The sequence below is a fragment of the Lonchura striata genome, chromosome 2 (assembly GCF_046129695.1).
Source record: "Lonchura striata isolate bLonStr1 chromosome 2, bLonStr1.mat, whole genome shotgun sequence".
Taxonomy (NCBI): Eukaryota; Metazoa; Chordata; class Aves; order Passeriformes; family Estrildidae; genus Lonchura; species Lonchura striata.
This window is the reverse complement of record NC_134604.1, coordinates 102,100,396-102,126,399: the sequence shown is the minus strand read 5'-3', so window position 1 is coordinate 102,126,399 and position 26,004 is coordinate 102,100,396. Positions and strand designations below refer to the sequence as shown.

The 26,004-nt window shown below is 39.7% G+C and overlaps 2 protein-coding genes across 6 annotated transcripts in view; both read left to right on the top strand.

Annotated features, from left to right (window-relative positions):
• Positions 1-7,893, top strand: part of BCLAF3 (BCLAF1 and THRAP3 family member 3) — a 34,163-nt gene extending 26,270 nt beyond the window's left edge. For both annotated transcript variants that reach the window (XM_021552940.3, XM_021552939.3), the window contains exons 11-12: positions 1,075-1,230; positions 2,941-7,893. In XM_021552940.3, the coding sequence (XP_021408615.2) occupies positions 1,075-1,230; positions 2,941-2,970 (186 nt within the window). In that variant the 3' untranslated portion in view covers positions 2,971-7,893. The remainder of the gene's footprint in view (positions 1-1,074; positions 1,231-2,940) is intronic.
• A 1,096-nt stretch (positions 7,894-8,989) lies between these two features.
• Positions 8,990-26,004, top strand: part of SH3KBP1 (SH3 domain containing kinase binding protein 1) — a 212,161-nt gene continuing 195,146 nt past the window's right edge. For 2 of the 4 annotated variants that reach the window (XM_077781632.1, XM_077781633.1), the window contains exon 1: positions 8,990-9,372. In XM_077781632.1, coding sequence (XP_077637758.1) covers positions 9,369-9,372 — 4 coding nt within the window. In that variant the 5' untranslated portion in view covers positions 8,990-9,368. Of the gene's footprint in view, positions 9,373-10,478; positions 11,188-26,004 lie in introns of those variants that run through there. The other 2 variants (XM_021552924.3, XM_021552922.3) reach the window with 1 other exon arrangement.

Sequence of the window (26,004 nt, the reverse complement as noted above, 5' to 3'; positions counted from 1 at the left end):
AAAGTGAAATTATTTGTGAAGTAACAGAACTTCTGCATTTGCATAAAGAAACCTCTGTTCTGTACAGTTCTTTCTTTATTGTTCACCAGCCACACAGTGGAAAATACAGTGGAAAAAGTGGTACTAAAGTTACTGCAACCTCAGAACATGTGACTTTTTAAATGTGATCCAAACTCTGTCAAAAGGAGACATTTCACCAAAGGAATTTTGTCATGCTCAAGAAGGGCTATTTCTGTGACATATTTTGTTTTCTCCTACCCTTCAAAGGTGATTGTAAAAGATAAGAGGAATTTATATGGCCAGAACATTTTCTCTGGTTTTAGATGAAAACCCATTGTTTAAATTTGGAGTGACTATTGGAAAACTCAAAATAGCAGTGTTGGAAAACTATGGAAAATTATGACAAGTAATGTTTTTATTACTCTAAAGATTTTTACTGCCTATTTTATTTGAGATCTTAGTGCCTAAGAATGAAAATATTTTTAAACTTCAGCTGCTGTGATCAGTGTTGATCTTGCTGTATCCTTTCTGTGTTTTCACCTTTAAGTCTTCTGATACCTCTGTGGCCTCTGCTCCTAGTCCCACACTAGGTTAGTTTTCAGTTTTCCACTGTGGAGGTATCAAAGGCATAGAAAATGCCTGTGTGTTCAGACTGTCAGACATTAAAGCTCTAGGAAAAACATATGTACTGACTTGTGTTAGTGTGACACTTTAGACTCCATGCGTGCCTGCTGCAGGCTTGGCATCACTGAATTTGGTAGTGGCAGTGAAGTGTTGTCTGAAAGTTTTTTATTGATGTTGTGTGCCTCATTAATAGTTGAAAAAATGTTAAAATGTTGTACAATAAATTTATTTTTTTCTACAAGGAAGATAATTTCAGGTGTTTTAAACAGCAAGTGCAATACATCAGTTCTTTGAGCCACGTGGTCTGAGGGACATAAAGGAAAAGGGTGTGCACGTGCAAATGTCATTGAGTAGTGGAAGTTTTACATGTGTATAGCTGCAAATATCAACTTTTGAGTTTTGGTGCCCTCATTTTTTGCTCTTTTTTTTTTCCTTTCCCCACCCTTACAGAGCAACTTTGCGGATGGCCATTTGCAGTCCCATTATAAATCAGGCTTAGTGCAGAAGGGTTTATATATTCAGGCTAAGTACCAGCGGTTACGTTGTGTTGGTGTAAGGGGATTTGCCACTAATAAATTCAGAGATGGATTTTTGAGGAAAGAAAAGGTAAGTTGGATTAATTTATTTTTTTACAAAGCCATTTGTAAAATATGCATATTTATAAGATCCATTTTGATTTTTAAATCTTCATGGAATGACTTGGATGAGATTTTTGGGGCTATTGGCTCTTTGTACTTCACTGGCAAACTTGCCTGTGCACTCCTGTTTCCTCCCTGTTTATTTTATGGAAACTTGCTGAAACTTGCTTTGTGTAACTGCAAATCAAAACTGCCCTCTGAGATTCTGTGGGTGCTTCTGTTTCAGTATTTTTTCCTCAAGCTCAGCTGATCTCTCTTTCTACTGACAGGACCAGAAATTGTCCCTTTGAGAACAAAATATTCTGTCCCGTTTAATCTAAGAGAAGGATATTAATAATTTTGTAATACATCTGTGTTCTTCTTTTTTTGTTAGGTTACCATAATTATGTGCTTTAACTGGGGTGCTGCTCTGAACAAAACTTCCTGCACAATATAATGTCTTGTGTAAAGTGGTTTGATAAGCTTAAACTTTGACTTGCAGAGTGTATGGGCCAACAATAATCTTCAACTGCAGAATAATTTTTGAACCATATAAAGTGTTGCAGCTTTTGTGACAATCAGTAGTTAAAATGTACTAAATCCTTTATTAGAATTGATCAAAGTAGTATGAAGTTGCTTGTGACATCAGGGAGTTGGATTATATGATCTACACAGCCCCTTGCAGTTGTGTGCTCTGAGTTTTTGTTTTGTAACTGTGTGTCCATCCAGCTCCAAGTAAATACACATGAATAAATAAGCATCTGTAGCTGGATTAGAGTTTAGCTCTTGGAGCACAGAAGCGCATTAAAGTACAAGTTCTTACGGATGTTTGCAAAATTCCTCAAGTGTACAGCCCAGTGGGCAGAAGGAAAAGCCCCCAAAACCCCTTAAGGAAACACACATGTGAAAAACAAACCAAAACAAAACCCAAACAAAACCAACCCCAACCATCAGAAAGAAAACCAAGCACTTGAAACAAGGTAAAGAGATCACTTATTACTGAAGTATTTGGGCAAATGTCTCTTATATTTGTGTGGGCTTTGAGAAGTATTACCTTTGAAGGCTAAATTGAATTGGAATTAGTGGAAAATAGGAGAAAGATATCCCCCCCCCCAATTATGACCTTTAAAATGTGTATAGCAATGTTACAATTTTGTTGTAGTGAGGTATTCCTAATAATTTCCAGTGTTCTTCTGTAATTGGTTAAGATTCTTGTCTGGAACCTATAAAGCATACTTAAAACATTCTGGCTACTAGGTATTATGATTTGAATAAGAGAATCATCAGTGACTTCTGAATTTTTTTTACACCTGATGAATTTGAGTGTGTCTGAGTTAAAGTAAAATAAATCCTGAAGAATAAGTATGACAACCATTTTCTTAACAGCATACTGTTTGCTGGTTGGCTAATTCCTAAAAACCAAAACTCTTCCTGAAATTGTAGCATTTTGACTATTGTAATGATAAAACTTGTCAAGATCTGTTGAATAGGTCTGGGCATCTTTATTTCACTTTATTTAATTTGAAATAATAATGCTGTGTATGTGTCTTTTAAGGTACAGTCTTTGTAATTGTGCTGTTTGAGTCCTTAATTGAAAAAAATCTTGCATTTTACATACAGAACTTAAGAAGGTTGGGAGGGTTTTTCTGCTATTACAACTGACAGTAATGATTTTTTTTTTTTTTTTACCTCTGTGTAGGGAAATCTAAATATTGCAACAGAAACCTGAACTGAGCTGAGATTCTGAAGCTGAAACAGATAACACAGCAAAGGGAGCATCTGTTCAGTTTTTGACAACTTTCTCAAGACTTAAAAAAAGATAAAGGAACTAACGCTGTAACTTTCTTGATTAAAAAATAACTTTATTTTGAATGCTGCAGAACTTTTTTACAATTTTAATAATTGCTTTTAAAGTACAGTATTCAATTGAAACATCATATTATGTACCTTTAGTTCTGTTTGCATATCAGTCTCAAGTAAGGAAGTCATTGAAGGGAGTCTTATTTATTGAATACTTTTTCTCTAAGCATGATATTACAGATGGAACTTGAGTTGTTATACCCAGAGGTTTATATGTTGAAAGTTTATTGCTAATGTAATAATAAAAAGAAAAAAAAAAAGTGCCTGAATTGTTTGGTAATAGCACATTAGCTCAGGATTTTCCAGTTAATGACCTTTTAGGTTGTGCAATAGATTTTACACCTCTGTTCAGTCATTTCCATAAAACAGTATTTTGTATTACTTTGGATTAATAATACACTTGGATTTCTGATGTGTATATACATTTGTAAATTGTTGGAATGTTGGGAAAACTTTCAGCATTTGATTAAAATTAATGGTAACAGGCAGTTATGTAAAGTACTGTAGCAGTAGCTTATAACTGCACTGAAAGCATGCTTGGGTTTGTTAGATGATTAGTTGGTCTGTATTCAAATGATTCTGTCTCATTATATTTTGGTGCGTGAGATTCTTGACCAAGCCACATGTTCTCTAATCTTTTTCATCATAAATGATTTGGTGATTTTGTGAATTCTAAAATTGGAGCCTGAAGTATTAAACTACAAGAAAAACAAAAAAAATAAGTTTTTGAAAGCATGTCTTCTAACAAAGAAATTTTCCATAATTGAAATTGCTTTAAATGCAGATAGCTGGTGAATTTATTTGGAATGATTCTCTGAAGTTTACCATACTGCAGTATTGTTAGGCTGTGTGCAAAACTCAAATAGCCACACCTGTTTCATAAGCAGCTATAAACAGTATTGTGTTTATTTCCTGTTTATAGCCTTTGCCTTAATTCATTATCTGTGGTACGGCTGTGTGTGTGTATTGCAGATTTATTTGGACTTCTTATTGACAGTAAACTAAAGATGCATAGCACGTAGTCTTAAGAAATGTTCTTTTTCAATAAAAAAGTTAATTCACAATATCTTCAATACATGCAGGCAGATCTATTTCCATATAGAATGCAGGCTAGTCTCTGTTGTGGCTGGTAGACCAGAATTCCAATTCTGGGTTGGAGGTATGTTCACGGAAAAGGAAATTTGGTTTTTTGGGTGGAAAGCCAGGATGTGATTTCTGCATGCTTTTTTGTAATGTTTTTTTCCACAATGCCTTCAGTAGAGAGAGTGTTTGAAAATGTAATTATGGTTCAGAACAGCTAAAATTACTGTGACTTGAGCTCTTCAGTTTCATGGGTGTTCTGCTTACAGTTCATAGGGAATAAGGCATGGTCATTCAATGATAACAGATGGTTTGTTTCTAAAACACAGGTTTTCAGTTTAAGTAACAGTCATTAATTGTTTAACTCGTTTTTCAGTAACTTTAACATGCAAAGACAAAATGGGAATTGGAAGGAAAGGAACTCCCTGGACAAATAGAGGCAGGCAACCTTCTGCAGATAAGAAAGTGGTTTTTTACTTAATGCTGTCAGTGATTAATCTGTCAGAGTAATCCTGTGTAGATTTACTGGGAGATGAAAATAAGGAACTGAAACAACAGGTTAAATGAGTCAACGCAAAGCAAATGTGGAGTAACTGCAGTTCTGATCAGGCTGCTGGCAGGAGAGTGCAGCACATGCCCTGCCAAGAGGGGCAGGTTTACCCTGAAGCCAACAAGTCCTTCACACTGCTCTGAATGTGTGCTGTAAAAGATGTGAGAAATGAAACCATATACGATACACGACAAACTACTGAGGCTGTGTTGTCTTATTCAACAGGATACTACTGTGTCTGTAGGCTTCCTGCAGTGTTCTTATTAAATTCTGGAAGAGAACTCTTTGTTGAGTAAATGGGAAAAGTGGATACATGAAGAAACTTCTGATGTGGTAGTTTTGCTAACACTGTTTGGAAGTAATGCTGGAGTAGTCAGACTTCAGTCAGTTAATGCTGCTTTAACCAGGTTTCAGCATGTGACTGACTCCTGATTTTGTGCTTTATTTTATCTATGCATGATTAGATAGCTCTAATTTGTTTTGTACTTTACAGTTTAGCGTTGTGTTTATTTCTACAACTGTATTGCAAAGAAGTTTGTGGGTTTTTTGACTTGTTTGCTATCTTTGGTTCCTGCCCCAACCTTTGGTCCTAAGATGAATGTAATATGAAATGTAGTCACTGTTTCAGTTGGTTTATCTTTTGTATGATCCCATTTACTCAAATCACATCCTTTACCAATAATTTTACTTAGAAAAATTTGGATTCTGCCATGATAAAACCTCTTATATTCTAAAAAGTGCAGACAGAAATAATTAATCTTATAAAAATTCATGGTTTAGGTGCTAGAAGCATCTACTCAATGATATGATGTGAGACATTGCTATATCGATTTATCTTTGTGAATTATAGAGACTTGTGTGTATATACTCATACCCAATTGAGCTTGTTTATTGTTTTAGCACAGGAAATTCTGTTATACTGGAATACAATGTTTAGTTAAGGGCAGTATATTGAAGTTACTGTTTGTGTTGTGAAGGCACAAGGAAAAGGGTTAAGTAGAAGAAAGGTAAATTTACTTGAATAACCTGGTGCCTTTTGGTATTGTGACTGCATTGTAGAAAACACATGTACAAAGACTTAAGTACATTGCAGTCTTTCTAGTGAGAGCATGGACTGATAACAGTTCTTGTTAAAACAACCGTTTACTTTAAATAGGTGTGTAAGCCTCTGTAGGAAAACAGTGGCTCTTTCATTAATAAACTGTCACTGTTAGCATTGGAAGGGTGAGTTAAAAATGTGATTGTCTTAAGAGCTTTCTAGCTTTCTGGTTTATACTTTGAAATTACCAATGTGAATTGCCTTTGTTTTGTTTAGCCTGAAGTGGCTGTTAAATGCTGTTATTTTCAGTTATTCACATGTGAAATTTTATTTTTAATTGCTATCCAAAATGTAATGGGTTTAATATGACTAGAGTCTTCCTTTTAAGTGTCTGAAATACTAAGTTGCTATGTTGTTAGCAATTATATAGCTGATCCATTTAAGTTCTGCACAAATTTATTAGAATACTTATTTTAAATTTTTGATGCTTGAGTTCCCAAGGTTACCAAAATTCTGGGGCCAGTAAGAAGCAACACATTGCAAGATGAGCCTGCCTTAACTAATAATTACATGTTTGAAATCATTTTACCTGATGGTTATAGATGGTTTTGAGACCTGAACATAACTGTCTCAACTCAGGTAACTAATAGCAGAGAATAGGAGTAAGTCCATCTAATTGATCAAGCTGCTGTATAATGTTTACCTGCTCCCATCTTCCCTAGGGCCCCAGGCTGAAATGCTGAGTTTTACTTAAATGAACTTAGTTGCTTTAAAAACAGAACCAAACCCCAAGATTACATTTTTGTGGCATTAAAGGCAGAGTTCTCAAAACTTGCTTGTTATGCATCAGAAAGTAATTTTCTGCCATGTCTGTGAAATGGAAAATGAGTCACTTGAAGAAGGTGATAAAAGATCATAACAAAGAGAGACTGATTTCTCAGTATTCAAGACTGTAAACAGAGGGATTTCTTTAATTTCCTTTTCCTTGCTTTTCTAAAGGAAGGCTTTTCCCATACTGTGTTGAAACCCACTTCTTGCCTTTCTTTAAGCATCTGAACAGCAATCTACAAAGTTCTTTATGGGAGAGCCCTCTAAAAGACAGACTTCAGACTTGCATCCAGACTTGCATCCTTGCATCATTTCAGAATGAATCTGAAGAAAATATGTTTCTGCACGTAACTCTGACCCTTGACAGACTTCATTCCATTGCTGCAGAATAAGTTCTTCAGCCTCCTTACTAAGGAAAGAATAAAAGCCATTTCAAGATCATTGAAAGCCTCCTTCTGACACTTGATTCCCTAACAGACCTTAAGGATAGCCATGAACATTTAAGTGTGTTCTGTTTTGAGCTTTGTGAACATTATTTTTCAGTGTCAAGATCAGAGAAAACTGTTGTCATACCACCTTCCCCTTCCTTCCATGCCTGGTGGTTTTTTGTTGGTGGGATTTTGAGTAGGTATTTAGACACATGGTTTAATAGTGTGCCACTTTTAGTGCCGTTTTCTTCTGTTCACTGTTCATTGCTCTGAATTTTTCTAAGTAGTTTGAATCTCATGTTGTCTTTTTAATATTTCATTTTCTGTAAATAATGTAGTAGATGGCTTTCATTTTGTGACTGGCTTCTCACGTCTTTAGTATTGAGGGGAGGAGGCAGTGGAAACAGTTGTTGTTCAAGTATGTTCTTCAAGGAATAAAAATTTGTTTTGTTTTAAGAATAGCAGGATTTTTTTACTCCCAGTTGAATGAGGGGAACTAATGTCCACTTCTAAGGAATAGATTGTTGATGTTATTTATACTGTAGTTTCTCAAGGATTGTCTGATGTGTGTATGTGTACATGTATGTGCACATGGAAACACACTGTTAGAGAAGCCTTTAATTATTTGTAAGTGTGGATAAGAAATGACATTTTTAAACTACTGAAGCTGGAGTTAAATGCAAATGCATTTTAAGTCTGTAGTCTTTGAGTCCATGACGGTGCTTTTGACAATGTTACTCCATATCTAAAAGCCTCGTTCATAAGGGTATATAGTAAGATGTAGGTATGTTTATATGTATGTTTAACATAGTTTATATAAAATAAATGTAAATTTTGTTTCTACAGACAATAAATGTTTTAATGAAATTTTTACTTATAAATAATTCAGTTATTTGATTCAGTAGTTATTAATGTTTGTTGTAATTTTCAGGGTAAAACAAAAGCTTTTTTCAAAACTTTTTGTGCAGGGAGTGGAAAGTGACAGTTTTCTGTTTTCATACAGAAGTTAACTACCTGAGGTAAGCGCAGGCTGGTTTTGCCTGCTCTTTCATTAATAGTCAAGGTGCCCATGCTGTAAAACATTACCTATACTTTATCTTTAATGGGGGGGCGGGGGGTTGTTTTTTTTTTTTTTTACTTTTTCTTTTACAATCTGCATTTCTCCTCTGCTGCTCCTGTAGGTTTTTTTTCCCCAAGGGTCTTTACCTGTGGGAAGACGTGCCTGTGCAGAAGCCTCCCCACCCACCTCCATGCCTTTCTGTCCAGACACGTTGCTGATGTGTGCACACCGTTACAGTTGCAGGGGTTTGGCATCTTCCTGCAGTACGAACGATCCATGCTCCTGTACGACGCTGCTCTTTTTAGTGAAGCATCAACACTACCTCAAAGGGACTCTTTATCTTCCCTGTTTGCCTTCCTTCTTTCGTCTCCTGCTCCTAAACCCAAACCTGTAGCGGTGTGTGCGGGGAAGGCGGGCCAGGCAGAGACGACGGTCGCCTGCGGCGCTGCCGGTGCGTTTCCCGGTGGCTCTGAAAGCAGATCCCGGGGGTAGGGCAGGGCTGGGCACGGCTGCGGAAGGGGCAGGTGCGGGGCAGGAATGCGCGGTTGGGTGCCTGTCCCGCCGCCCGGGAGCGCTCTCCATCCTCCCCCAGCGCCCAGCGAGGACGCGCCCGTCCCCTCCCTGTGCCCGAGGAGTCGTGCCCCCAGAGGGAGGGAGCCACCCCGCTCCCGGCCGAGGCTCCGCTCCCCGCCGCCCCTGCCGCCGCCGGACCGCGGCGCGGCTCCGCTTCCTGCCGCCCTCCCCGCCCTCCTCTCCGCCGGCCCGAGGCGGCGCAGCGGCTCTGGCGCAGTCTCGCGACACTTCCCGCAGCGCGGAGCCGGAGCCGCCGCTCGCCCCGGCAGCAGCAGCGGCAGCAGCGGCGGTCGCTGCCCGCGCCCGGCAGCCCCGGCCGCTCCCGCCCCGCCGCGCTCACCGCCCGCCCCTCCCGCGGCTCGGCCGCACAGGCTCCTCCAGGCGCTCTCGCCCGGGGCTGCTTTTCCCGGCGGCAGCGGGGACCCGGGTGGCTGCGGGAGCTGAAGGCTGAGCCCCTTCTCTCGCCTGATTTCTGTACATTCCGTTTTTCTCACACACGCCGAGGGAGCCGCGGCGCAGGACGCAGGATGCAGCCCGGCTGCGGCGAGTGCTGAGCGCGGTGGCCGCCGGAGGAGGGAGCGGCTCTGTCAGCGCCTCCGCTCCGCGCGGCGGCGGCTCGGGCGGTCCCTCGCCCCCTTCCTTCGCCGTGGCCACCCGCCCCAAACTTTCAGCCTGTTGTCGCTGCCAGGCGAAGCCCAGCTCGACATAAATGGGTGAGTTCAGGCCCCCGAGGTGGCGGTCCGGGACCAGCTGGGGCTCCCTGCTTGGCCGGTGGGGTGCGCGGACCGCTGAGGGAGGTGGCCGCCACCCGCCTCCGCTCCTTCGCCTCGCGGCTTTTAACTTCTCCTCCCCTCCCCCGGCCGAGGCAATAATTGTTTTCATGTGACAAGCGGAGAGGTCGGTGTTGGCGGCGGCGGGGGACGGCGGTGCGTGGGGTGGGAGTGGGCTCGGGGCTGCCGCTGTGGGTGCTCCCGAGCGGGGCTGACACGGGTACGAACCCTCCCCGTGCATCGGCTGCCCGGCCTCGCCGCCTTCCCGCCGGGCACGGCCCTCCCCGGGCTCTCGGGTGCGGTGGCACCGGGCCGGCCGGGCGGAGAGAAGAGGCAGCGCCGCGCCGGGCGCGCAGGTTGCGCCCCGCGGGTGGCGGGGAGGGATGCGCTGCCCCTCGCCGCCCTCACTGCCCCGCCGGGCGGGGTCGCGGGAGCGGCGGCGCGGGGGGCGGCCGCGCTTCGGCCGCCGCTGCCCGTGAGGTGTCACCCGCGGACCTCGGGAGAGGCTGCGCCTGGCTGCCCCACCGGGCTGGGCAGCGCCCGTTACCTGTGCAGGGGGCAGGGCGGAGGATGGGGATGAGTGTGTCCCATTACGCGGGCGAGGCGGCGGCAGCGGCGGTCCGGGCGCGGGCTGAGCGATGCGCGCGGGGCGTCGCTGGAGCGCGGCTGCCCGCGGCTCGCTCTGCCCTGCGCGGTGCCCGGCGGAAAACGACGGACAGGCAGGAACAAAAGAAGCGGCAGCTGTCCGTGGGCAGCCTTGGTGCACAAACCGGCCGGTGTCTGGGGACGACAGCGAATTTGCTCCGAAACAGCGGCTTTTGGATGTCCCCAGGCCCCCCGCTGCCCGCTTCGCTCACGGCGGCGGAAATGCGGTCGGACTGTGGGGGAACCTAAGAGCAGCGTCACCGAAACAACTGACTATAATGCGTGATATGGGAGGACATTTTACACAATTTCACCTGTTGTAATACAGTGACGTCGGGAATATAGTAGGAAATAAATAGTCCCTTTGTTCTTTGAGAGATTAGTTTGCGGGGTGCTATGGGAGCGATGCACAGCTGCTCTACCTGTATGTTACCAGATTAAGCACAAGCTTTTTGCTATCGACTTCCAGTTAGCTCTCCCGATCGGGCTGAGATGGGTTCATCCCTACGCAGCTCGCTCGGCTCTATTGATCCGGCTGAACTCCGCCGCTGCTGACGGCAGGCCGGCATCCCCGGCTGCCACAGATAATTGGGGGCATCGCAGGAGTTCTGGTAGGGTTGGTTTGCCGGCTCACTGACACAGCTCCCAACTTCTGTCTTCTGTCACAACAGACACGATTTTAAATATAGTGTTGCATTGAGAGGGTTTGTAACTGCTGAATGGAGCAGAATCTCTACTCAGTAGGGAATGTCATAGTATATAGTTTTAAAAAAATTATTTTTGTATTTATTTCTTACTAACTTTGTATTGTGATATAATAAGGCTTTTCTGATTTCAGTTTACTCCATAGTCCAATTATTAGCCTTCGTGGTTCTAAAGATTAAGTAAAGAAATAAAGAATCAACAAAATAATTTGCATTGATAGAGCTCTAGGAAGGTTTTTAATACAGTAACTTGGTAGTAAAGGCCATCTTTTTTCTTTTTTCCCACCCATCCCTCTCCTGGGCAGTGATCCTACACATCTGGCTTCTTTAAAGCTCATTTGGATGATGACTTTCCCAAATCATCATGATTCAGTCATACTTTGCTTTGCAAAATGGGAGTGGAAGGAAGGTAGATATGATTTAATTGTTGTTCATATCTTTAAATGGTAAGTGATTCTCATAGTTTGCAAACAAATAGAAAAATTGTGCAAGGAGGTGAAGATATGCATAGTATGAAAGTAAAATCTTTCTAGGAGACATCAAATGAAAGCAGTTTTATTAAACACATTTTTAACATAGTTAGCATTTTTGTAAGGTATCTCAGATGCAGAAGAGAATAGGTGAATTCTTTGTGTACTATACTCTCAATATTCCTAAATTATTTTTTAGATTAGTTGTAAGCCTTCTTATATTAACCATTTATATTTTCTCAGTGGCTCTGCAGAATGTTTTAAGCCCAACCCTGTGCATATATTGGGTGTATGTTACACATACCTTTATACTGAGATTCAGTGCTTCTTTACAGCACACACCCCAAACCTTACAAGAAATACTTTGTGTAATTGATGTTTTATGAGCTCTTCTATGACCTTATAGGCAGAGTACATGAAAATTAATTAGTTTGCACTTGCAATGGACTTCTCAGGAGAGTTGAGTGAAATAATGGTGTTAGTTCTCTACAACATAAAAGGTAGGGGGATAAGGCAAAGATCTTGAAGGTAATCATGAATGCAGTGAAACAAGCTTGGTCCCCCTCCTTAAATGTTTGAGAAATTAAGATGTGGTGTTTTGTGGAGATTTGTGTGTGGGAGAGCGTTGTTTGTTTGTTGTTGCTTTTGGGTTTGTTTTGTTCTGTTTTTATTTTGAAACTACTTAGACTCGAGTATGGTCAGGGAACTCAGTCTCAACTGCTAGAGCATGGATGTCCACATATCAGACTGTCTTCCTGAAGTTGAAGGTGCAGAAAACAAAGTAGATGTGGGGAAACTTGGTTTGAAGTGTACTGCTTATCAAATTTAGAAAATGCAAGAGTAGAAGTGTGATTCTAGAAAGCAGTGTTTAGCTGCCATCATCACAAAGCAGCTGTGCAGCTCCTTCTGTCAATCGAGACACACCTCCCAAGTTCTGCAGTAAATGAAGGAAAATCCTTTCTTCTGCTGTGGAGTCTTTGCTCAGCCAGTTTAGTGCATTAAATGAGGTGTGGGTCCTGTATAATAATGTTGCAATGAAAATATGCAGCTGAAACCTTCATCACAATGCTTAAACACCATCTTCATCAATTTTTTTTTTTCATCTAAATGTATTTCAAGATATTCTTAAAGCTCTGCTGTTTGGAAAGGGGAAGAGAGGAAGTGCTGCTTTTGTTTATGTGAAATCACATTGATCACCTGTGCTGCCACCATAGTTGGGAGTTTGGATCCAGAGAGACTCTTGTGCCCTTTGAACCAGTTAGATTACTTCCACTGGCAGACAGCTGTTGTCTGTGTGGTTTTACATAATTGGTTGAGAAAGGTGCTTGGCTGTGGAATACAGCAGCTAGCTTGTACACACCAAAGGAATATTACACCAAGAAGTAATGCAATCAAAAGAATTCAGTCTATGTGAGAGTGTGAATATTCTGTGCTAGTTGCAATCCTTTTTTCTGTTTTTACTTTTCTTAATTTGTTTTTCATTTTCCAAATTCTCCTCTATCCCCTGCCCTCAGCTTCCCCCCCTTCTCTGTTTCTCTTTACATATTTCAGAGATGCTGCTTCCTCTGCCTTCCTCTTTCTCATTGCAGCATCAACAGAGGGAGTGCTCTGAGCACATTTCCTGCATGTGGGGCCAGGCTGACCTCCAGCACCAGAGCTGTGCCACATCTAAACTTCTGCTTGGTCCCATGGTGACACCTGGAGTGTGCTCACTGCAGCAGGAGCCCTGGGGAGTGCAGCTCCCTACTCTCCCATCTAAAATAATGAATTTTTGAGGCCTGAGCTTAGCAGAAGTTGCACACAGAAGATGGTAGGTGTGCTTGTGGTTGCCTTTCCAAAATGGTGGAGATATTGGAACTTTTCAGTAAAATAGCTGTAATATTTCAAAAATAGAAATAGTATTTGCCATTCTAGTAATTCTTGAAGGCAGTTGAACAGTTCCAGCTGAATAAGGAAAAGTAAGAAGAAAGATTATTATCATGGCTTTTTTCACTTGGATTTCTTTTTAAAAATAAGGTTTTAAGCAACTGTAAAGTGGCTTTGTAGGAAAAAAATTGTGTAAAAATCCTTCCAAGTTGTAAAAAGTCTTTAGTCTCCTCATGAGGGGTGTTACTGATTGCAATTCTTTTGTGGTCATTAGTAGATTTCTTTCTCACAAGAAGGCAGCTACATTGGAGCTGTTTAGGATCAGATGTCTAGTGGTTTGGTGGCATTATACAGCCTGTGAATGGCTTATGATCTGAGTTTTGGAGTTTTCATGAACTGTAATAAAATTTTGGTAACCTGTATTAAGTTTTGTTTAAAAATAGCTGGTGTGAAGTTTTCTTTTCTTAGAAATCAAGAGATAATGACATTCCTGTCATAAAAAGTTATCAGAGCTGCCTTCTATATGGATCAAGATAGGGGTTGGAAATCAAGAAATATAAAATATGTAAATATGTGTGTATATGTAAAATATTATGAAAATAATTTACGATTATAGCATCTCTTCTGCTTGCTCCTTTGCAGTAGCTCTTCATTCCTCACACTCTCTATTAGAATTGTTTTTTTATATTAACTGTTGCTTTTAGCTCATGAAGTGTGATAAAGAACATAATACTAAAATAGATGGTTTCTTAAAAGAGCAGAATTCTTGCTTGTTTTTGTGCTAATCAAAGACTCATATGTAGAAAATTACAATAGAGCTGCTAGAAAAGGGTTTTTTTCCTGCCTGGATTTAAGGAGGTAATATAATGAGCATGTAATAATAACAATGTAATATAATAAAACACTTTATTGAGAAGCAGTTTTGTTTTGATATGAATGCTGAGTGCATACATATTTTTGTTTAAACTGCTACTAATGTAATATATACAATATATCCCTGATGTTATTAAGATTGCTTATTTTGTAATTATTACTCACTGGATGTTAGAGGGTGCTTTAAGAATACTGCTGGTATATCAGAATTTTTATAGAAGATCAGTGTTGGCCTTGTAGATAATGCATTGACTCCTTCCCTGCTTATAGGGGAAGGGTTGCATGTGTTAGGAGGAGAAAAAGGAGAGCTTGGAAACATGAAATCAGCAGCTGAAATTTCAGGTCTGATGTGTTAGAGGTCACTGACTGACGTGCTGCAAGCAGGTTAGCCCTGACGAGATCAAAGGAGTGAAAACAGCTGCAGAGATGGTATCTGTTGTTTTGCTCTGATCCTGCTGGTATAAGAGCTAGCTTATGAAAAAAAGATTATGGATTTTGTATGGTTCCTATCTGTGTGGTTTTTAAAATCCTGGATCAGGGAGTGGATGTTTTCCCTTGATGCAAAAGCAGGAAGTAGCTGCAGGCCATATCTACATTCTGTACACTGAGGAATGATGAAAGAATATATTAGGGGGAGGGGAATGATAGAGGAGGTGAGTATCAAGATTCAGTAATTCAGCTAATGTAAAAGTAATTGCTGACAGTCTGCTTCACACTGAGAGGAAACACAATAAAAGCTTGAAGTCCCTGTGTGTGAGAGAATATGCCAATACTGCAGTTCAGTAGTCATGGATTGCATTATCAAATGAAGTTGTCTTTCCCCTCCTTTTTATTATTGATAACTGAGAAGAATCAGTAGAAAGCAACTCTTGCAAGGTCTTGGCTATGCTTTGTTCCTGACATAACTTTGCCTTAGAGAATGGAGCATTCTGGAGGACAAGCAGTGAAAGGGGAAAGGATGTCTTTGTTCCCAGTCTTACAGCAGTTTGTATTACAGTGGGAGTGTTGCTGAGAATTTGTGCTTCTGATTTAGTATGAAGAATTGCGTGGATTTGTGGATCAGAAATTATGTCTGTGCTGAAAAAAATCTCTTTAGCAACAAAGATAATGTATTAAAGAAAGCTGAGTATTTATACAAGAAAAATATCCCTAACTTCTGATTAATCTGTAGTGTCAGTATAAAGACGTGTCTTTTGAACTTTGCCTTTGAATTTCATTAGAAGTATTGTACAGAAGGAAAAAGTTCCTCTTTACCTCATTCTCTGTCTTTCATACTGTGCAGCTAAATCACTTCTGACAATTGAAACCTGCTCACACCAAAACCAGTGTAAGTCTATTCATTTATTCGAAGATCAAAGTCAGTATTGGTGCACAGCTCCCTGGGGAACTAATGCTTTTTTGAAAATGTCAATATAGATTCATTGAATGTGTTGCAAGTCAAAGGCCCAATTAGACTAGATCTAGGTCTTTAAAGGTCCCTTCCAACCCAAAGCTTCAAAATGATCTATCAATATTTAATTAGCTTTCAGTGGTCATACTGATTATATTTAAAAATTAAGTGGTTTATGTCCCACAGGTAATTTGTATTAATGAATTTGTGACTTACTTTTAAAAGAACCTGACTCACCTAAGACAAACAAAAAAATAATTCCTGCAACATAGGAATACTCATAACATGTTGTGTTCTCTACTTTTAATTTCCAGGAACTTGCTTGTTACCTTGAAAAACAACATATTTGTGCTTTTTATTGATAACAAGGTTTCAAACACACACAAAAGTCACTGCAGGGTGTCTTCTTGCTTGTTTTAGTTTGGTTTTGTGGGAAGAAGTTCTTGGAGGTCAGTGCAACTGCTGGTTCTGTATGGACTACTTGTGTCAGCCTGGCTCTCTTTCTATGTAGCCCTGTCTTTCCCATGAGCTGGACTTATAAAGGCTTTCATTAAAGGTAGCAGCAGTATCAGAATATAAGTGTGCACATACAGAACTTTTTGTTTTTGAGCCTATTGTAAAGCCATTCTTTGAGAACTTTCATGTCAGGTTAAAGTTAAGTATGTTCTCTATCTATGGTTGCTGATTCATCCTCACTACTGGCAAAAAAAGCATTTTTCATACTCTGGTAACTTGGCAGAGTAGATTCTTTCTTCCTGATAGGCTTGTGTAGCATTGAAAATTTTCTGTCCTTGTGACAGATATAAAACTGGCAAGCGGCAAGATCTCAGCTTAATTTTTCAGTGTTTTTCTCGTTCCTGCTGTTTTTTCTGTAAGGTCTCACTGAGCTTTTATTGAGCTGTTAGTGCTCCTTTATTTCCTACTGTCAAAGGGCACACCAGATTCCAAACAGTGCCTAGAAAAAGATGCCTTTATTTAGAGTTTTTGTTATGGTAAGGTTTAAAACACTTCTTTGCTGTTAAATTTGGGCCACTTATAAAAAATGTTTTAGCTTTGGCCTTGTGTTTACAAATGTAGGGATTAATGGCTTGCTTTGGAAGAGAGGTGATGCTTATTTATAAACAGTATTTGAATGTTGATAAAGATTGACTACTACAGTACTTTTTTTTGTTATTCATTTCTTATGAACATTTCTTTATTGTCATCAACAGCTTTATGGAAAAATAGCATATCAAAACATTTCACTCTAGACAAGGCACCTTAATTTCCCATGAAATAGCCCAGTATTATAGTTCATTTTCATTGAATACAACTATCCAACTTTTCTGCTTAAATGATCACATTAAAGAAACCCTCAAAAGCTTATGCAAGGCAGCCAAAATACCTCAGACAACTACAAAAAAAAAAAAAAAATTCTAACCCTAAAGGAACCTGACTTTGTTCCCATCAGACTACATGGCTGGGTGAAAGGAAGGGATGGAGAAATGAGGTCCAGTAAAGCCTGAGCTTGAGAGCCTTCCCTTAGATGCACAATCCAGCAGTTTGTGGCAGTGGGAATTCCTGAACAGCTGAGAGTGAGCAGAGATGCTCCCAGGCAGGTCCTGCTAGCAGGGAAGACAAATTTGCTCCATGTGAAGGCAGTCCTGGTAGTAAGAAATGCTTGTAATTTCACTTTTTAATAAAATGAAAAATTAAATTAGTTCCAGGAGAGTAAAAAAAGTGTCTACAAATTTATAAATCCTCATGGTATTAAAGATATTTTTGATGGCATGTGCTACACCTTATTATTTGATTTAAATTTTTGTTCAGAGAAACACCAGGGTCCCAACAGTTGTGGAGAACACCAGCTTGAAAGCTTACAAGCTTTTCTTATATGTGTATTTTTAGATTGCATGTGGGAAAGAAAAGGCTAATCACTATGCAATCTTGAAATCTAGATTTGGTTCAGACTTAAATACTGATACTGAAGTGAAACATTTAAACCTCTTCAACTAGTAGATTTGATACACTTCTGTACTTTTTTTGCATTTGTTTAATGAAAATGGTAACATTGAAGTTTCATCTCATTTTAAGGTTCTAAGCCATTTGCTGAACCCAGTTGATCATGTAACTAGTTCAGTTGTTAATCTCAGTCTGGTATGAAATTACTTTCTCGATTAATTGTTAATTTCTGTATCCTTAGTGTTGGAAATGTGTTCTTTGTAGCTATTTTTGTTAGTAACTTGAACAACAAAGTTAATTTTCCAGGTGACAAAAAACTGAGTATTTTGTGGATTTTGTTGGCTTTTAACTAGTTAGCTTATAGATTTGACCAGCTCCTCAGTTGCTTCTTTCTTTGTTGCTTCTTTCTCTGTAGGTCTGGTAGATCACAGTGGGTTAAATTTATCTATCTGCGTAGAACTGCTCCAACATCATAGAGGTAACATGTGGTTAATCAAGGGATTTGTCTGTACAGTTAATCCAGGCTAGTTAACTGCTATTTTATTGATGGGAGGTTTGCTTAATAAGCAAAATCCTTCTTTGACTTCTTCCTTACTTGATTAAATGTGTGATGAAAAGAGATTTATCCTTGAACAGCCAACTAATTTGTACGAGTAAGATCAGCTCTTTCTGTTGCTAGAAACAACCTTTCCACTGGGAGAGAAATCTTCCTGCTGCTGTTGCTGTCATCTTTGGTTTTGATGGTTTTTAATGTTCATCTTCCTGGACAGTTGCTATTTCCTCCTCCATCCAGTAATCTTTTTTAAATTGTGAAGGATCTTTATTTTCCTTGAAACTTGATACAAAAGCCCCTTGTATCTGCTGATCATTTCATTAATCAAATACCTTTATTTAGCTTCATTTGAAAAAAGTAGAAATACACTTGTCAGTTTTCCTTTGACCACTGAGGTCAGTTTGAATGGTCTTTGTTCTGTCAGCTCATACTGCCCTTCAGAATTGCTCACTTTGATTTTCATTAACCATGCTACTTATTTTAAAGGCTACAATTTCTGTGTATGAAGCACCTATAAATAGTGCTTTTGATTAGCTGAGATCTCAATTATCTGACTGTGGTTTGTGGAAGATTAAGATAAGATACTGTTAAGTTCATGATGAACTATCTTCTGACAATTCAAAAGTGTCTGCACAGGTTTTGGAGTCATGAGACATCTATTAATATGTATTCCTCTGCAGTGTATTTGATAGTTTGTTCACAGTTGTGGAGAAAACATTCCTGTTTGCTCCTCTGTGTTTCTCATTCCTTCACCTCATTCTGTCAGAAAGCAGTTGCACCTCTTCTCATCACTTACAGAAGTACATGTATGCTTCTTTCCCTTTGTGAGTTGTGCTGTTTTTTTGCTATTTTGGGTTGCTTTGTGTTGTGGTGGTTTTTATTGTTGGGGTGGCTTTGGCTTTTTTCTTTTTTTCTTTTTTAAAATAAGTCTACATTACAGTTTCTCAGTTGTTTTTCAGGAAAGATGCTCTTCAGCCTTGATTTTTTTGTTTGTTTGTTTGTTTGGTTGGTTGGTTTTTTTTGTCTGTTCACATGCCTGAGGCTCTGTCATCCCATCTTTTCATATGCACTTCCTTCAAATTCATCCTTCCTTCTTTGACCTATCTTTCAAATGTACTGCTGCTTCCCTTTTTAGAAAGCTTTCTTATGTGTTTCACTTAAAGAATCTCATAATTCCCTGAGTTAAGATGCAAAGATATACAGAACTTTGGAGGCAATCTGGTGTAGAATACATAGAATACAGCACAATTGTAGGTGATCCTTTATGCATTTTATTTGAATTTAGGGACAGAAGAAGCCTTTGGCTGGAATCCCATAAATATGATGTCAGGAAGGAAAGGGATTGACTGTCTTTTAGAGACTACTGCTTTACTCTGCAAAGTTTTTAGGAGTTGAAATTGGTACCCTGGAATAATGCTGAGGTGTGTGTTGCATATTGTGTTTTGCCAGACATGTTTTTGATATTTTCTCATGGAAGACTGGTGCCTCTGGTATGTGGAGTAAAACAGGTTATGGAAGTTGGCAAAGCCAAATACGGAAATTCCTTTTTTTTTTTTTTTAATTTGGAGAACTTTAAAGCAGGATGATGCTATTTTAAGTAGAATTTCAGTTCCTGTCTGCTCAAGTCTGTCAGTGTCTCTCTTGAAACAAAACCAAGGAACTGATGTAAATGCAGCCTTGTAGGCAGAGCAATGGAGTGTAAAGAAGCACTCTTTGCCTCTCCAGATCCTCTGAAATCTACAATTAGTTTTGACTTCTGCTTTCCTTAACTCTTAAGAGCTTGTACCAGTCAAAACCAAGGAAGGTCATTAGAAGATTCTTTTAGGGGATGGAGTCCAGGAACCTTTTTCTTAGATGGAAAAGTAGAGCTTTCTCCTTAGCCTTGGAAGAAATGCTCAAGGTAGAAAACATTCAGTGACCACCTTATTTCTGTCCTCTAGTTCTCTTGGTTGCATGTTTTAACCTGCCTGTTGCCTCCTGGATGCTGCAGAAAGATTCTGTGCCAGCACCTGAGGAAGTTCTGCTTGTCTTGAGGAGAATATGTCTTGTTGTTACTTCTTTGGCCACACGCTTTGCTCTGTTCCAGACAGTGCAGGAGGATGAGAGGAGGAGGCTGTCAGAAGAATAACTGATTATAAAACAATAGGGTTTGTTGCCTCTGTTTGTTTCCATGGGTTCCACAAAGCTCCATCCTGCTTTCTCCCCCTTTCCCCTCATCCTCGGTGCAGCAATGGGTTCTTCTGTCTAAATGCTGACTGTTGTTTGTGCTTTCACTCTGTGTGCAGCTCAGCTGAGCATTCCCATTCAACCAGCACAGAGTGGCTCAGATTCCCTTTTGGAACAACGCTGTCATCAGGTCACAAGCTGTTCTGGCTCACAATGAAAGCCAGGGATGAGCTTTCAGATGTATTTCTTTGGCTTGCATCAGGTTTTGCTCTCAGGATTGTTCTTCTGAGGAGGAGCTCTGTAGTAGTGTCTCTGTAGTAGTGTCTCCCTTTTGGAGGTTCGTTCTCATCATAAAAGAGGATCCCTTGGAAGGAAATGAGTGTTTTTTCAGGTGGAGGAGACTTCTTGAGACATTTAACCTGCTACCAGATATATCTGTTCAAAGAGCTGTGTTTTCTACTTGCAGCATAATTTCTGCTTTCTTTAGCTTTATTTTGCCTTGTTCAAAATAAAGATAATTTCTCAAAGAGAAAATAAAACTTAAAACTGTTTATGCAAGTGCCTCATTGCCCAGGCTTGTGATGGGCAAATAGAATTTTGAAAAGCACCATTAAAAAAACAGAGCAGCAAATGCCTCTGATGTGGATTTTTGTTCATGAAAGGAAAAAAAAAAGTGATAGTTTGAGAATTCCATTTATTGTGACATCCAAAAAAATTACCTGCATAAACTGATTTGAGCTGAGAAAACAGAGGCATTAAAGATACAATAAAAAACTTATTAGTCCAGAACTGCATCCTGAAAACTAAAATTGAAATTTGAAAGTTTTTTGATGCACAGAAGCTGATACGTTATCTGATATAATAGTGAAGTTTATTTGCCCAAAGATTGTCTGGAACTTGGGAATTCATATATGCACTGATTTCTATTACAGCATTCTAAACCAGCATCCTATCGTTCTTACCACAGTTTGAAGGAGAATAAAAGAACCCAATGTTAAAAGAGAAGATACTAAGGGTCATGAGCAGCAGTTTGATGAGATTGCTTCATTAATCAAGAAAATATTATATTGATATAATATTGATATAACCTATACAATACAGGTTTTAAAGGTGTTTTTTAACCACATGTGTCCTTTCTCCAAATATTCCCACCCTACCTTCCATTGGTGCTCACATAATTGAGGAAGTTTGTGTTTTTAACACCTTAAGTGGTTGTTGGCTTTTCTTTCAGTGTGGTGTAGAGGTTTAGTGGGGATGCCTTGATGCTTCTATGTAAATGTTGTATTGGACCATAGTGAAGAAATGCAAATTTCCTATCCTCTGAGCTCTTGTACTTGGGGCTGTGAGCCCCAGTACACACACATAGAAGATACAGCTTCTGTAACGCCCAATAGTCCATTGCATATGAAAGCACAATAGTTGTGTCCTTTAATTTCACTTATAAATTATGAAACTGCTGAGAAATTCCATACTGGGCCTGACATTCCTCTGAATGTGAAGTTCTGTAGCTTGAAATGCTTGGATTTATGCAAGAGGTTAGAAAGAAAAAAGCTGATTATTTCTTCTCTCCATCTAGCCCAGCTTCTTGCTGTTGTACAGCACACATCTTTGTGACAGTTTATAATGCATCAGTTAAAACACAGCAGGTTTGTAGTCCTAGCATTTGACAGGTGGAATCAGAAAAGTTGCTGCTGGGGTAAATATTTTGCAGCTGCTGTCTTAAAAATGATAGAATTCCATTAAACTAAGGCAAAACAACATAACTTTGAAATTGTTATAAGACACCATGTTTGTCTGCAGCTGGCATCACACAGCAAAAGGCTGTAGCATAGTCTGAGGATTTTGGCTATATCAGGCTACTGCTGGCAGCAATCTCTTCTTGCAGAAATTGCCACTTCCAAAAGCAAGAATACCTCAACAGGATGTATCTGTGCACCACTTTTCAGTCTGGTTACTTAATGTAACACCATTTTTATGAGCACTTCCAGCAAATGTGGCTAAGATGCAGAGGAGTATGTTGTATTCTCCCCATCCTCCTCCTGTGCAAAAGGGTTGCTACTTTTGGCAAAGACGTGTGGTGATAGTAACAGCTTAGGCATCTAGTGAAATTCTCCAAGCTCCTCTGAGATCACATTCATAATTACATTCATGCTTCTCATCTGATGTTAATGAGACGAGGTGGATGTTGCTGGTGTAGAAGCTCAGAGCTTCTACACAAATGCTATGCATTGCACAATATGAAGACTGTGAACCCTTGTTGACTACAATCTCTGCTCATCTTCCTGAGGGTTAAATGATGCTACATCATCTCTGAAAAGGTGGTTATTCTTTGTATTTTAAATTTTTTATTAATTTGGCTTTCCATCTCAGTACATCCATCGGCATCTCTAAGTATTATAAAGACAACTTTGGGACTAGAATACTGGGCTAATACTTCTGAGTAATTTAATACAGCACTTATTTTCATGGCATCAGCTTTTCTATCCTGTTTACTTTATATGGTGATACATTACTTTGGTAGCAGTTGTCATGAATTTAGCCAAGTGGTAGTTTTATAAATAGTTATTGGTGTATTTAGCTGTAATCTCTCCCCTTTTTGTTCTGAAGAAGTAACTCATATCCTTCCTATATCCTCTCAGTTGCCTGAGAATGAGCTTTAGAAAACTGCAAGAGTAAAGAAGCATTACTAACAATTTTGTATGAAGATATAATTTGTCAAATGGGACTTATTTGTTTTTTTTTTTACTTTAAGTACTCTTCTCCTTTTCTATTTTTCTCAGCAATGGGTACAATTATTTACACTCTTCAGAACTGTGAATTGTTTTTATGGATATTGGAGGAGGCAGGAACTTATGATAAGATGATGATGTTAAATGTTTTTCTCTGAAGCTAATGTCTTCTATTTCTTCTGAATGGGTCCTTGTGTGCATTAGTTTCTGATGGGAAGAGCACTTCCAAAGGTGAACATTTCTCAAGACAATTTTGCCTCTGAGAAGCTCTACATTTCTTTAGTTACATGTTAACACAATGCACGTTGTTTGCAAATTTGACAATGTGAATTTAAAGTAGGTTTGTTTGTGCATGCTGTGTACACTGGGAACATTTGCTGTAGTTGAGAGGCACTCTGGTTGATAGAACCAATGAATTATAGTAAAATTAGTCTCTTTCAGTAGCAAAAATGTGATTTGACTAGTTTGTTGTCCAAGGCAGAAGGACCATTTTACCTGCAGGAAAAGATCAATTAATTCATAGAATAGACGTGTTTCCTCTGACAGCCACTTGAATGCCAAAGATTATCTATGCAATCTCAGTCTTTCTAAACAGTTAAGAGACTCATCTGAATAATATCTAACATGTATTGTTGGATCCAAAGTGGTATTAAGAGGGAATATAGATGTAACTTCTGCCACCTAGAACTACCACAGTGACCTTTCCTTGCTGACTCCATAGTTACATGTGCATGGTTTCTGGTGTTCAGATGTGCTTTGGTATATTGCATAAAAAGTTTGTATCAGAGATATGGTGTGACAGTATAAATTCACTTAGAGGCAGCTACTATGATAGGTTTAAGAAAAAATTAAATTCATAGTATGTTTTAGAAATACCTACCTGAAGTTGTTCACCACAGACTTGCTATGAGATGTATATTTTACGTGAAAAGGCCCCATAAATACAAAAATACAAACACACTGACTTGCTGTTGTTCTTTACCTGACTGTAAATGTGAGATTTTTTCGATGGATTGTGGTCATACCAAGTGGCTTAGCTGGAATACAAAGTATTTCTTGTCCTACTGGGTGATTTCCACTTGAATAACTGTGTGTTTGTTTTAAAAACTGGAACCAAGCACACCTCTTTGAAAAACAGAAGACTAGCTCTCTTCATTTCTTGGAGGACAGCTCAGGTGTTCTGTCAGCTGGAGTGGCTTCAGCTCTGCTGCTGCCCAGAGAAGAGTCACATCAGGACAGTGCCAGGCCAGGTGTTCACTGTCCTCTGAATTAGGTCTTGGCCGGGGTCCTCTGGCAGCTCCTCTGTTTCTGTGCCTGTGTGTGAATGTGAATTCACACCATGAGGATGAGACTTCCCCTCAAGCGCTCCCCATCTGTCCTGAGCGCTCTGTGGCTGCCTGTGGTGTCCCCAGGGTGCAGACTGGCCAAGGATTTGTGGCTGTAACAAGAAAGGACCCTGGGCAATATGATTTTGGTGGCCCCTTCTGTGGCTGCTCTGCCCTCTGAGGAGTGATGCAGTGAAGGTACTATTCTGGGACTATGACCTTTAGCTCCCCTCACCATTGTTTGCAAAGGGGAAATAGGAAAATATAATGTAAAGTGAAGGCTGTTGTCTAGGTAGAGGAGTTGCTGTTTATCATGTAGCATGGATTTAAAATCTTGAAGATTAAATAGTACTGCTTTTCCTTCTGATACTGATTTTTCCTTCCCCTACAGCTTTTATTTTTAATGAAGTGAAATCCTTGCAAATACTTTTAGCAGGGAGCATTGCTCCTGATAGTGTTGCAAAAGAAAAATGTTAAAAATTGAGCAAAGTTTGGAATTAGTTTTTCAAGGAAATAATAGATCTTGCTTGCAATCAAGTAGATACAAAATGTTGAAGTATTTTTTGTGCCACAGACATGCTACAAAACTAACAGCTCAAGCTTTCTTAAAAATCACAGTTGTAATTTACATTTAAGCTGTAAAGTTAGAGGTATATTGGTATTTAACCAATTTTTTTACAAGGCATTTCCATTTTGGTAGAATGATGACTCCGAGGCCTGTTCAGTGACTCAGTCCTTCATCTCATATTATAAATGACATTGAGAGAGTTGAGTCTTTATAAACTATAGATTATTTTGTTCTCTGGTAAAAGAGCCACATCAGACTTTATATGAATCTGTTTTCCTTCTCTCAATCCTATTTGTACCACAGCATCCTTCATGTGACTGACCTGCCAGCTGCTCAGTGTTCTTAGAGTGAAGAAAACAGTGGCCTTGTAGGTGATATTTGATCTTCAGACCTTCTGGCCTTCCAGTCTAGTTTATGAAACCAGCATTATTGAATGTAATGTAGTTCGGGTTTTGGTTGGGATTTCTTTTGTTGTGCACTTTCTTTTCCCCTGGGTCTTTCTTTCTTTCCTTCCTTTCTTTGTTTCTTTCTTTCTTTCTTTGAAGTTCAGATTGTAAGTCAGTCATGCTCTGCTGTTTGGTCTAATAAAAGGTATTAATTTTTTCTCTCCTGGTGGTTTCTAATATTTCATTAAGAATTTATTGCAACCTGTCATATAGTAAAAAAAAGTGTTGTTTTTTTCTTTAAGTATGCCCATAAGCTCTGAAAGTGTGCTGGGCTCACAAGTTTGTACCCACGTGTCTTAGAACAGCACATTTGAAGAAGACCTTGTCTGTAAAGTTGAGGCAGATGGAATTCCATGGTCAGATTTTTAACCTGTTATAAGATGTTATCTTCATGCAAAAGTGTGATGCACTCTTTTCTGAGGGAATGTAATTTGAGCTTTAACTGAAAGCTTGAATGCAGAATATTTGCAGGTAGTCTGTCTGGTTTCTGTTCTGGTTTTTTTGGGTAAGCCAATGAAAAAAGCATATTTATCCTTCACATGAAGCTGAGTGACTTAGAAAATCAAAAACATAAAACTTAAGCTCTTAACTCCTTGACTGCCATGTCTAACTGTATTTACTCATGTCGTGGTTTGACACGGAAAGATAATTTTTTCCGGAAAGAAGGGGTCAATTTAGATATTGACCAATTGAAAGTAAACACGCCTCTGAGAATACAGAGGGGTTGAAAGCAGAATTCCTAGGGGAACTCGCTCTCTTTGGTTCCGGTCAGCGTGCAGTGCAAACCTCCCCTGCCCAGCCACGAGCTGGGTGGGGGAGGGGAAGCCCTCATGGCCTGATGGAGGTAACTCCGAAGGGTGGAGAGACTGGAACCGGGCTGGCTTCTGCAGATGGAAGGG